Source organism: Condylura cristata, unplaced genomic scaffold (assembly GCF_000260355.1).
Source record: "Condylura cristata isolate star-nosed mole 26May11 unplaced genomic scaffold, ConCri1.0 scaffold00017, whole genome shotgun sequence".
NCBI classification, from domain to species: domain Eukaryota; kingdom Metazoa; phylum Chordata; class Mammalia; order Eulipotyphla; family Talpidae; genus Condylura; species Condylura cristata.
Genome location: NW_004567118.1, coordinates 35171191 through 35184638, shown reverse-complemented (window position 1 = coordinate 35184638; position 13448 = coordinate 35171191). Strand labels below are relative to the sequence as shown.

The window sequence follows — 13448 nt, the reverse complement described above, 5'->3', positions numbered from 1 at the left end:
TGGTCACCTCTGGGGCAGGCGGGGATCGAACTCATATGGAAGTGGCTTTAGCTTCTTAGTGCTGTGCTTTAACCCGCTGTGCCACCAGGGAGGGACCCAGCTTCCACTTTTAAAAGACTTCCTGGATTAACTGACAGTCTCTCTTATAAAGCATTCTGGCATTAATAGCAGTGATGCTCCTGCCTAACTGGTTATGCATCTCTGCTATAGGGACCACATCTGCTTTCACCAGTTAAGCTTATCAAACTGGGTGCTTGTTTCACAACTGTTAATGACCATCAAACATCATCTCATAATTGCTTACTTTAATTAAATACTATGTAAACCAATTACATGAGCACAATAACAAAAAGTTGTTATTTCTTTGAGAGTGAATTTAAACACTTTTTAAAAGCCTATATAAAGGACAGTTACTTTAAAAGTCATTGTTGATTAGATGTGGCTAAGAGGATTGTGAAAAACTGAAGGAAAGGTTTAAATTTTTAGAATTCTACATACAACTCTTTACAATTGTCTAAATTCTTAATCTAAAGAAATAAAATCAGGAAATTAAAGATCATGTATGATGGGTATGAGCTACAAAAGACCAGAAAACAGTATTAGAAGTCTAAGACAAAAAAAAAAAAAAAAGTCTATGACAAACCTATGTCTCATCTAATCTTCAAATCTTTTTTATTTTTGGGTAGCAGAACTGGGGTGTAGGCCAGAGGTGGAGGGGGGGTGAGAGGATTCACCAGACAGAGTGGGGAGCAGAACACAGATTTACTGAAATATACTTGCTAAGGAGAGCAGTGGACAAGATAGGAGAGGTGTTGCACCATGTGGGTCAGCTCCCTGGCTGTGGATGGAACTCAGGTCATAGTGGTGATGGCGCTGAGACTTAACTGTAGGCCACCTGAAAGCCTTAATCTTCAGATCTTAACAAGTACTTAGAAAGTGCTTAATAAATTTACAAGGTAAAGAATGAAAAAACTCTCCAGGGGAGGTGATATGTGATAGCCTTTAACAGATGGATGGAATGGTACTAGAAAGAAAGGGCTAGGAAAGGGACATGGAGTTTGAATATGAGTTGTGTGCTGTATAATTTGTGTGAGTCACTAATTTGAGTCTCAGTTTCCTTATCTGTAAAATGGACCATAATAGTAATTCCCTAGGGCTGTTTGAAGAATCAAATGAGATAATGAATATAAAGCATTGGTTTGGTGATTGAAAGTAGTAAGGCATGCTTAAGGAAGGGGAGATAGTTCTATAAGGTTTGAATAAATGGTATAAAATTGAGTGGCAGGAGATAAGCCTAGATAGTTGGACTGAGATGAATTAAAAAAAAAACTTAAATATGGATTAACTGGATTAAAGAAGCAAACTAAAATGTTAATGATCATTGCATTTGATGGTCAAATTTATATCTGAAGTTTCTATGTATTTAAAAAGTATTTTACATTTACACATAAATATCAATACATGATGTTATTCCCATCAGAGAAGTGTCGCTAAATTTCCAATAAAATCATGGAAAATGGGAGCAGTGGTTATAAATTTACACTGGTCATAACTACCATGAAAATGTAAACATCTATTTAGGGATCTAAAATGGGCATTGATAGAAAACACAGTCACATTAACAAGCCCAAGTGACAAAGAGCTTTGGGGGAAGAAAAGTGTCTAGGAAGTGTTAATTGGTAAAATAATTGTGCATTTTCTATGCACTAGCTAGGTGCTATGTTCATTGATTTAAATACATTCTTATTTTAATACTCAGGGTAACTCCACAGCAGAGATACTATCATCTGCAATCCTTGCTGAGAGCATGGAGGCACAGCTTTTCATCTACATGTGGTAGAACCCAAAAAACAGGTTTGCTGATGAATCCTAAGCTAAACAGACAATATAAATTCTGTTTTACAACTGACAGGGCCCCTGAAGATCAGCAATTCCAGAGATGAGGAAAGACCAGTACTCAGGGAGAAAAAAAATTTTTTAAAAAAATGTCATACCAAAGTCTTGACCAATCTACAGGCAATGAGAATAACAGAAGACATTAAAATGAAAAGTAACATGAATACATCTGAATCATATCTGAGGGTACGGAGAGGAAGTATTAGCATGAGCATCTGTTAGTCACAGAGAGAGCACATTAGAAGGCAATGATTCAAGCAAGAAGGCCGCTGAGACTAAGACTGAGGCAGAGGTTATTAAGAGAAAGGGAGACGTTTGAGACAAGACCTTAAAATATATTTTATGAAACAGCTTCCACTCTTACTGATTCTTAGATATAGAAATAAAGCCCTTTATAAAGATATTAACATAAATTCTGCCATCTATAAAAACAAGTTTTAAAATTTGATTTAAAAAGTTTTGACAAATGATAACAAATACCTGAAGTCTGCAGAATCACCACAAAATAAAAGGATCAATTTATACATCTTACTGGAACCTAAAACTTACTTTTCCTAGTTGGGCGTCTTTGTTCAAGAAGCTATTTTTGCTATTTTAAAATAGTTTGAATGTTCTATTCCTTCTTTCAGTCTATAACCTTTTACTTATAAGTTCTTTCATCAACCTTTTACTTATAAGTTCTTTCATCAGTAAGAGGTTCAGGAAGTAGAACTGACAGGTTTGGGGATTGACTGTACATGGGGAAGGAGTAGGAAATGAATATAAAGTTTCTGGCTTAACCTACTAAGTGGATCATGGGGTCATCAGAAGAGGAAGAAACTTCGGAAGAGAAGTAAATACTTATTGTATAAATACAAAAATACAATAAAGATGATCGAAGGACATCCAAGAGATTATGCTGTTAGAAATATGAGCTTAGGGCCCTCCCTGGTGGTGCAATGGGTTAAAGCACAACAGTTAAGAGCTATCGCAGATAGGGAGGTGACCCACATAGCGTGGAAGACCTCTCCTGACCCACCGCTGCTCCCTTCAGCAGTGTATTTCAATCCATCTACCTGTTCTGCTCTCTACTCTGTCTCTGGTGAATCTCATCCCCTACCCCGCACCTCTGGCCTGTACCCCAGTTCTATAAGCATAAAGAAATCTTTAAAAGAAATAAGAGCTTAAAGCCCCCAAGTAAACTGAGATTAACATATACATAGATGTGAAAGTTCTTGGCACTTGGGCATGAAAAATGGGAACAGTGGAGGTCACCAAGAGACAAAGAACAAGCCATGAATAGCTGAAACTGTATGTAAAGTAAAGTTGTATGGAAAAGTAGAAACAGCTACATTTGAGAGGTTTGAAGTTTTCCTGTTTTTTGTTTTTGTTTTTTTTTTGTTTTTGTTTTTTTTTTTAAGTTAAGGGAGAAGTAAGAATGATTTCCTGGGGAAAATTATATTTAAGAGATGGACAGAGGGGAAGATTTACTGGTGAAATCAGAGAGGCTATGGGCAGAGAGTATAAGGAAAACCAGCAAAGAAAGATGAAGTCCAAGGAGTCCATGACTCTTTATCAACAGTTCCCAGCTCCAGTCAAGGAGCAGTATAGCTTGAAGGGTGCCAAAAGTAAAAGGCAGATTTTCATGGGTCGAAAAGTGAACGGGAGATGGAAAGATGATAGTACAAACTGTCATTTCAAGAAATCAAAACAGAATTACAGTCTGACGTGAAAAGTTATGGGATGGTATTTTAAATCATATTTTGATTTCTTTTAGTCTGACAGAACTGAATATAAGATGAAGGCAAAGGCAGTAGAGAGAAGTAAAATAAAATACAGTTAAGTAAAACAAAATATTGTATATTCTTATTTGAAAAGGACTTAAAACTTTAATATCAACTGCTCTTTTTTTAAAAAATAGGGTGTAGAGATTGTGAAGGTTTCTGAAATATGACCATGTTTACTATGGTTCTAAAATTATAACCCCAGTTTTAGAGGAATCCAATTTATAATGATAAAAAGGAATAATAATGGTAGTAGGCACCTTTAACCAAATAACAGACAACAGATGTATTTCAAATTCTTATGGAAGATTAAAAAATATTCTTGTTTCCATTATGTAGTTTAAGAAAGTTGGCTTAATATCTTTTACCAAAACCTAAAAATGGACCAAAAGTATAGCTCTTCATTCATTCCTGTTACAGAAAGTTATTGCGTATCATCCATGCGCCAGAGTTCAAGATAGAAAATGTCCCTGACTCCACTCAATTTTAAGTAAGAATAATGCGGCATGAGGGTTGGAAGTGATGTTAAAGGGGAGCAAAAAGCTGAGTTTAAGTAGAGGTGAAAAGTTTTCCACTAAGGAATAAGGACTGTTATAGGCTAAGGTGGTTCATAGTCAATTACGTGTTTTAAGCAGTTTCTAAATTTCCTGTTTGTGTTTCAGCAGAACAGCTGCTTTAGGGTTGGATTAGGTAATCAATAACAGGTTCTTTCTTCTTTCCCCAATGGCTGCTTGGCTGGGGAAAATTCCCAGTGAATAATTAACACCAAAGTACTCTAGCAGTCATGTTTATTAATATATTCTTTCTGCCTCAGCACGATGTAGTAGTGAGTCAGAGAAGTAAGGAGATGAGTCCTTGCTTAATAAATATTCATTGAATGAATAAGACAAGATGATCAGTACCTTTATACAGGGTGACCCAAATGGCATTCAATGGCTTTGTCTTTTGGTATGCATCCAGGTGGAAACAGATGACATACTGAGCCAGAATTCATTTGGATTCATTTTTAATTCAAGGCTAGATTTGTACTAAATAAGAACTTTACTGGTATCTGAAGAATAACAACTTCTCTTCTTGTTTACCCTGAGTAAATGATCTTAATACTAGGGTGTCAGTCATAACACAGTTGGAGAAATGAGGCTGTATATTTGTGAAATTAGAATGGCAAAAAATTTAGACAAATAATAATGAAAGTACCGTCATTTTACATCTTGCCTTAATATATGGTGCTCAATGTTTGTTAAAGTCCTCCTATAACCTATTTTATTTCCTTTTGAATAATCCCATAGGATAGATAGTTGGGCAGATGTTATATTCATTTTATAAATAAGGAAATTGAGGCTTAGTCTAGTAAGAGGTAAGACAGAGCTAAGATCTGGTCTTCTTGCTCTTTGCTCTTTTTACTGATTGTTCTTTCCCATTATTATACTTCTTGCATGTCCAGCCTATCCCTACCCCTTGATGACCACTTTGCCTGCCTGTCTAAAAAGAAAATCAACACTGTACAGTTTTATCTGACTAGAAAGGAAGGCCAAAATGGAACCAAATTTTATCCACAGAAATAATATTACAATGAAGATAGGAGAAAAAAAAGAACCTATATTTGATATCCTGCCACTGCACAGGCAAAACAGAAAATGTGTATGTGCCTATGAACTTGTACATATTTATGTACATTTAGTATTTAATCACAATTTAAAGACTAGATGTTGTTCTGGGTTAAATTCTCAGATTTATCTAGTAAATCTTTTGTTCTCTAAGTAGCTGATGAAAATATAGCTAAATTTTGAATTAAATTTTCTGAAGGCCAAAATTCCACAAATAATACTAATATTCAACATATTTAGTTTTTAAAAATGTTCTTTAATTTTACTTTCAAAAAATTCTCTAGCAGATGGTTTACTCATCTTTTGAGATAATATGAATGTTGAGGTGTTATAGAATTTGACGATGATGGCAACTTGAGAGTTCATTTGAGTATTAAATATGAAGTCTTTCTGCAGTGTTCATGTCCTTTAAAGTATACTTAAAACATAAACACACAGTTCACACACACACGTGTGTATTGTTTTTCATATCCTGAAATATATACTTGTGTATGTATCCTGTGTATGTACACATATATGTATACATGTTTAGGGCAAGAAAAATCATGCAGGAGTTCCTATGGCTTATACTATTTGTAAAAGAAGAAAAAGAAAAAAAGGATATTGAACTTACATTGAACTCATCAATTCTGAATTAAATGTTCATAATAAACCTTTCTTAATACTCTAATTCTTTCATCCAAAACAAATAACCTGAGGTTAACCAGAAGGAAAGCATACTATTACTTTTTAAAAGTTCCCTTAATATTTCCTAATGGACACTGAGATTCTAAGTTGGAGTAGGAGGGTAGAGAAGTACAAAAAATATTTAGTTCTCCACCTTCCCAGAGTTTACTATTTTTTGCTATTACTTTTGCTTTTGTAAAGTATTGCTGTACAAAGCAAGGGTCAGCCTGGGTTGTAGACTTAAGATACTCTCATCATTTTTGAGAATTTCTCTGGGCTTGCAAAACCACTTTCTAATTTTCCCCTCCTGTGTGGTTGGTATTGAATGTCATGGGCTTTTATGTCTGACTCCCCAAAAGGAAATAACAAATAAATAAAAGAAAAAAAAAGGACGTGAATAAAGGGCCACTGGCTATAAATCCTTGGAACTAACTTTAGCCACAGGGCCTTGGCAAGTGCAACAGTGGGGCAGAACAGTAGGGGCTTCAGCTTGCATCTGTCCTACTCTGTATTAGTGATCATCTACCATAATCATAGATCCATGATACCTGGAGGACATGGTCCTTTACCCTGTCTTCCACAAACTTTATGCAAGCTGGTCTAGGAACATGTGTGGAACAGCTTGCTATCCTAAGGCTGGAGAATGGGTAGCTGCTAAGAACTAAGCTAAAATTGTCCACAATTTAATATCTAATTCCTCTGGATGACATAAGCCTTCAACAGATTCCAGAGTTCTAAAACAGTCATGTCAGATAGATTGTTTGTAAAATTGTTGGTTAGGTGAGGCTCCTGGTGCTTTCTTCTACACCATCTTTCCAGAATCCATTGTCAGCAGTGAAAAGTATTTGATACTTTATTAGTCTTCGGGTTTTTTAAGATAATAATTTTTCCAAAACGTAGTTTGACAAAGTTAATAATAAAAAGTTAATAATTTTTAAGACAATAATTTTTCCAAAACGTAGTTTGACAAAGTTAAAACCAAATTAATTTTTGGTTTTAAGTAATTAAGAATAACATCTGGAGAAAACTATTTACCTAGCTTTAAAAGATAGTCCTGGCCCTCCCCGGTGGCGCAGCGGGTTGGAGCGCTGCACTGGGAAGTTGAGCCACTTCCGCATGGGTTCGATCCCCGCCTGCCCCAGAGGTGACCACATGGCGTGGCAGACCTCTCCTGACCCGCCCGCTGCTCCCCTCAGCAGTGTGCTTCGTGGATCTGCCTGTTCTGCTCCCCACTCTGTCTCTGGTGAATCCTCGCTCACCCTCTGCATCTCTGGCCTGTACCCCAGTTCTGTATGAATAAATAAATCTTTAAAAAAAGAAGATAGTCCTAATTTAATTGTGGCTGCAATAGTCAGATTTGATGTTCAAATCAATTTTCAGAAGAATACTTTTTATAGTTACCAGAAGCAAAGCATATCAAATAAAATAATTAAAAAATACATTCTTCAGAAGCAAAGAGTACTTAAATGATATAAAAATTCTTACTGATATCAAGTGGCTATTTAAAAATGGACACTTACCAATTTGAAGGAGCTATTCCCCACAGTGGAAAAAAAAAAAATCAAGAGAAAGGACAGCTCACTACGCCCCCTGGTGGCCACACCCAAATGTTATAAACAGAGATAGCTCTCAGAAGAGTAAGCCACATGGTGGGAGGTGGAGATTCAGACTTCAAAAAAGTGGATAACGATGATGTTTATCTTCAGTGTGATAGAGTCAATTTTTAATTAAAGTAAAGCTCTACTGTTGTAAAAAAAATTTTAAATGCACAACCCAACACATAGATGTATATATGCATATATGTAACAATATGTGTATTGTGTATGTAAATGACATAAACCCTATTATGAGCTCAACAAATAATTGAAATATTATTTTATTTCTTGATACAGAAAAGTGAGGTTACGGGGCATCTTACTATTAAATATACCTTAAGACAAAAAACATTCCTTGTTCTGTACCTGCAACCTTTGGTATGCTATTTTTCAAATTTTAAAAAAGATAAAAAGTTTGAAGTACAGTATCATAAATATTTACAATGAAAATTTCCCTTCTCTGTTGTAAGTATAATATTTTCTTGGTTAACATATTCTTTGATTTGACATATACTGAAGTCGAAGTATATCTGTTGTCTTTTTACAACTAAGAGATGGGAAAAGTAACACATTTATTAAACTTATGATATCTAAATACAAATAAAAATTATTTCATTAAACAGGTTGAAATTAAATTTAATAGGCTGATGTCATACCTCAAGAATAAGAGATAAACAGAGCAAGTGAAAGGCAAAAAACTACGTACCAGAAACAGATTTGGAGGAAAGATTTGGCCACAAATTGAATGAATTAGTAACACAGTCATTGCAAAACCATATTTGACACAAAGACATCCCCTCACTGCATGCTTTCCTTCACTATGCTACTCAAGTACTTTGTATCACATGATCAGTGAACTCTTCCTGTTTCTCAACTTTTCTATCAACTAAGTCACTTTTACTAAAGATACCATTCTATTCTCATTCATTGACAGAATTTACTGTCAGCTACATGCAAATCATTACAAATATTGGGGTAAAAGACAGTTACCACCCTCATGCTGCTAGTCAGATGGGAGGTCATTGCCCACCTCTAGTAACTTCTGCTCTATAGTGCATAACATTGTTAGCCTCTGCTTGTAAGATAAAGACAATTATTGGTGTATTGCCCCTGAAACACATTAGTACCTACTTCCAGATTTCTGATGATATCCTCCCACTCTCCCAATCCTCTTATAGTTGCTCTTACTCTGTTCTTCTAAATCCTATTCATTCAAGAGTCAGCTCCTCTAAGAGATTTCCTGAGATTCCTCTAACCCATCTTACTATATCTCTATGCCCTATCCTGCAAGTTTTTTTTTTCATTGCTAGATTTGAAGTACCCTGTAGAAATAAGCACACTTCCAAAGGTGAAGAATTTATTTCAATAGTAATTTTTAATGTGCACGAAAAACTACAAAGGAATGTCCTAAACTTAGAGTGGATTGAAAAATAATCTCATATTCAGAGTAATTAACAATAAAAACTGGTGACAAATAATGTATAATTGAGTTGAGGGGAAAAATTATCCTGAATGGCTTCAGCATTCATTTGTCTTTGAAAAAACAAACAACTATTTCCCCCAGATCTTTGAAACTGTATTATTGGGCATTCCTTCTTACCATCTTCAAATCACTGCTTCCATCATCCTGGTTGTTATGTTCATTCTCACCATAAGGTGAGAATATTTTTGGAATTATAGCAGTGGTGGATATCTGAGATAATTTGATTGGAATCTCTTGGGTTGACAGTTCCTGGATTCCTGTTTTGAACAGTGGAATTGTCCTAGATTACTTATCAGAAAGATGTAATAATCCTTTTTATGAAAAGACATGTATTAATGAAGTGTTCAAAATATTTAACATTAGAACACTTAAATCAGATAATTGGAGTGGAATATATTCTTTACATGTTCAATAAGCCATTCTTTTTATCATTCAGAAACAGCAGCAGCTGTTCCTTAACCAGGTTATCCCATTGGCTGATGACTTGGTCATCAGTATTGATTACTGGCACCAGACTTGCAGACCTTACTGCAGGTCAGTCAGTTTTTGTTTTTTTTAAAGATTTATTATTATTCTGTATTATTCATACAGAACTGGGGTACAGGCCACAGATGCGGAGGGTGAGAGGATTCACCAGAGACAGAGTGGGTAACAGAACAGGCAGATTGACGAAGTACACTGCTGAGGGGAGCAGCGGGCGGGTCAGGAGAGTTCTGCCACGCCATGTGGATCTCCTCCGGGGCAGGCAGGGATCGAATTCATGCAGAGACGGCTTAAGCTTCTTGGTGCTGTGCTTTAACCCGCTGCACCACCAGGAAGGGCCAGTCAGTCAGTATTTAGTGAAACTATGTCACACTGCTGATACAACCTTCCAAATTGCATTGGCAGAACTTCAAAGATCATGAAGGAAGTATGAAAGGAAATTCTGGTGAGGGCTCAGAAAGAAAAGGAGAGTTGGAGAGCAAGTCTTCTATCTTCTAGAGAATACATAATCATGAATAGAATGTTGATAGAAACATGGTGAGAAAGGCCATTCTGATGACATCTCAGATGGAAATGAGGAACATGTTACTGGGTAACAGAGAAAAGGCAACCTTTGTTTTGAAATAGCAAAAACCTTGGCTAAATTGTGTCCATATTCTGTCTTGTAGAAAGTAGGACTTATGAACTACGAAATTTGATGTTTAGCTCAGCAAAGTATTCAGGAGGCAGCTTATTTCTCCTGAATGCTGATAGTAAGATACAAGAAAATAAATGAATCGAAGGGACTTTTTTAAACAAAAAGAAAGCAGAACTTAAAGATTTAGAAAATTCTAAGTTTGTTCACTTTGCAACAAATAAGAAAGTAAGTTTAGAAAGAACACCAAGTATTTTCTAGTGATTTGATGATTATTTTGACTATGACCCATACCAGGGCCTGCAAGGCAGCCTCTACTTCAGTTTCAAAGGGTGGGACCACCATCCAGAAGAGTGACACATGTAGGCTGCCACACATGTAGCACTCCAATATCCTGTTGACCGAGAGGATGACATTATCACTTCAATGGGTCCTAAAGATAGAGCCACTCCTTCAGTGGGTCAAGAGGGCATAGTATTATACCAAAAAGGATTATTCTCTTTGTTTTCATTACTCTCATTCCCCCCAAAATGGTTATTCTTGAGTCTTAAGATCCAATGTAAATTTCCCTACTAGTTTGGATTTACTTGGGGCTGGTTTCTTCTTTTGTTTTATTTTTTCTTTTGAAGTGGGAATGTTTATTCTGTGCCTATCTTACCATTGTATTTTGGAAATGCATAGCTTGATTTTATAGGCTCATAATACCAGAGGAATTTTGCCTCAAATCTCACCCATATTTGATTGAATGGATATTTATTTATTTATGATGTTGTTTTTAAAGATTTATTTATTTATGCATACAAAAACTGGGGTATAGGCCAGACGTGCGGAGGAGAGGGTGAGAGAATTCACCAGAGACAGAGTGGGGAGCAGAACAGGCAGATGTACTAAAATACAATGCTGAAGGGAGAAGTGGGCGAGACAGAAGAGGGCTGCTGCACTCTGGTGGTGAATTGAACTCGCACTGCAGTGGCTATGAATCAGATAGCTTCATAGTGCTGTGCTTTAACCCATCACACCACCAGGGAGGGCCTGATTTAATGGATATTTAGACGATACTTTTAAACTTCAGATATTAGCATCGATGCTAGCATAAGTTAAGACTTTGGGGGTTGCTGGGACCAAGATGGGATTAATGAATGTCCTTATAAGAAGAGAAAAAGACCAGAGCACCCTCTCTTTCATAGCCCCAAGAGGACATAGTAAGAAGGCTGTTGTCTACAAGTCAAGAAAGTTTTTCACTAGGAACAGTACAGTGATCTTGTACTTCCCAGGCTTCAGAACTATGAAAATGCCTGTTGTTTAACCTAAACAAAATACCATATAATGGTATTTTGTTAAAGTAGCCCAAGTTAGGACAGGTTGTTAGTTTTTTCTTGTTGGCTTGAAAGACTTCTGTATATAATCTGGACATAAGCACTTTATCAGCTGTAAGATCTGAAAATATTTTCTAATATTCTGTGGGTTGCCTTTTTGCTGTATTATGACCTTTGATGCACTGAAGTTTAAATTTTGATATAGTCTAATTTATCTACTTTGCTGTTATTGCCCATGAACATTGGCTTTTAAAAGTATCAGAGTTTGCGCTAGTTAAATTTAAAGATTACTTTTAGTTTATGACTTTCTCAATAAATGGCATTTGATTAAAAATTACTAATGCAACATCTTTTTTATCACCTGGAACCAGCATTTAGTTTAATGATATGCTGTTTATGATTCAATTCTGTATTGTAAACCACAACTGAATCCACAAACTGACAAGATGAATCCAGGCATACTCAATGAAGACACTAATGCAATACTGGTTTATTCTGTGGCAAATCATAGAGAAAGCCAGAAAAATTAGTAGCATACAAACACACAAAAATCAGCCATCTATCTGTATGGGACATTCAATTGGCACTTAATATCAGTTTCTTTGCTTGGAGTCAGTTAGATTTGTAAACAGCCTGGCAAACATACTGAACCAAGAAATTAAAACAGGTTATTATCTGATCTTCTTAAATCAGTACTACTAGACTTTTCTCCATTTCTTATTCTATAAACCACCTAAAAAATCCTCTGCTTGTCATATTAATTAGGCTGATTGATAACAGCTTTAAAGAACAGGCGCCCTTATGGTTTTTAAGGCTTGACAATACAGTGCTATGAATAAGAGAACAGACTTGCATAGCTTCATCATTATGTAATATTTTGAAACAAGTATCCCAGCAGATGCCAAGTGAATACATAAAGCTTGAAATTAATCCAGAGATTCTTAAATTTGGCATCTGGAAAATTTAAGAATCCTTTGGAATCCTTTCAACAACCTAATAGGAACAAGGTTATGATGCCTCTGGTGAGCATTTAGCTAATACGTTTTCTGTGTTTTTACATTTTAGCCTTATACAAAAAGAATGACACTACACTATCAGCTTGTCAATATGAGACAGTACAAAATTATCCATTAAGCCAAATTTCTTTGTAATAACCAAGACTGAAAACGTACTTTGAATAACCTCAGTTGCTGATAAAAAGTATTTTTACATTAACTTGTACTTTACGAGAGTGAAGTATATATCAACAAACACCTAATAACTATCCATTACAGACACATTCCCTTTAGCTTGCTTCTCTCCACACTGAACATGATTATACCCTTTATAACCCTTTCTCTTTATCGTCCAGGATAGTTCATTTGATTGAGTTCAGAAGACACAACTTTGGTAACACTTAAATAACCATATAGAGCTTACTTGTGGGAGTGGGTTGATTTAAAAAAAAAAAAAAACACTCAAAGGAGCTACCAGAAATGTTATTATATACTTCCTAAATTTCTCTCACAATAATGGTATTGGTACCCTTATAACAACACACCTACTATCCACGAGGGGGATGAAAAACATTTCACTGTATTTTAAAAGATTGGTTAAGTTATTGAGTATATCATTTTTTAAGGAAGCAGGATATTGACTAATCAATAATTGCCAAAATCTATCAAAATGAAAGATAAACATAAAACTGGAGTTTGAAATATTCTTTAGTTGACATTTTCCTAAAGGGCAAGGGAATTTAGTTCCCATTTTAAAATGCTCTGAGTCAGCATCTGGATTCTTAAAACAATCCCATTTTGAGAGAAACAATTTGGAACCCAAGATAAGTTAATATGAACAAACTGGTAAACAATTAGAGAAGTACTACAGGATAAAGAGAACAAACATACCTCCTGGGCTGTGATCGGCATTCCTCCTCCCCACTGTCTGCCTCCTATGTAGACAGGAAAATGAGAAAAAATTATTTAAGATCTGGGCCTCACATCATAATGTCAACAATGCAATTTCG

At 35.6% G+C, this 13448-nt stretch overlaps 1 protein-coding gene across 1 annotated transcript in view; it reads right to left on the bottom strand.

Annotated features, from left to right (window-relative positions):
• Window positions 1-13448, bottom strand: part of SSH2 (slingshot protein phosphatase 2) — a 225926-nt gene that overhangs the window by 124169 nt on the left and 88309 nt on the right. The window contains exon 2 of the mRNA XM_004684824.2: window positions 13330-13373. Within this exon, the coding sequence (XP_004684881.1) occupies window positions 13330-13373 (44 nt within the window). The remainder of the gene's footprint in view (window positions 1-13329; window positions 13374-13448) is intronic.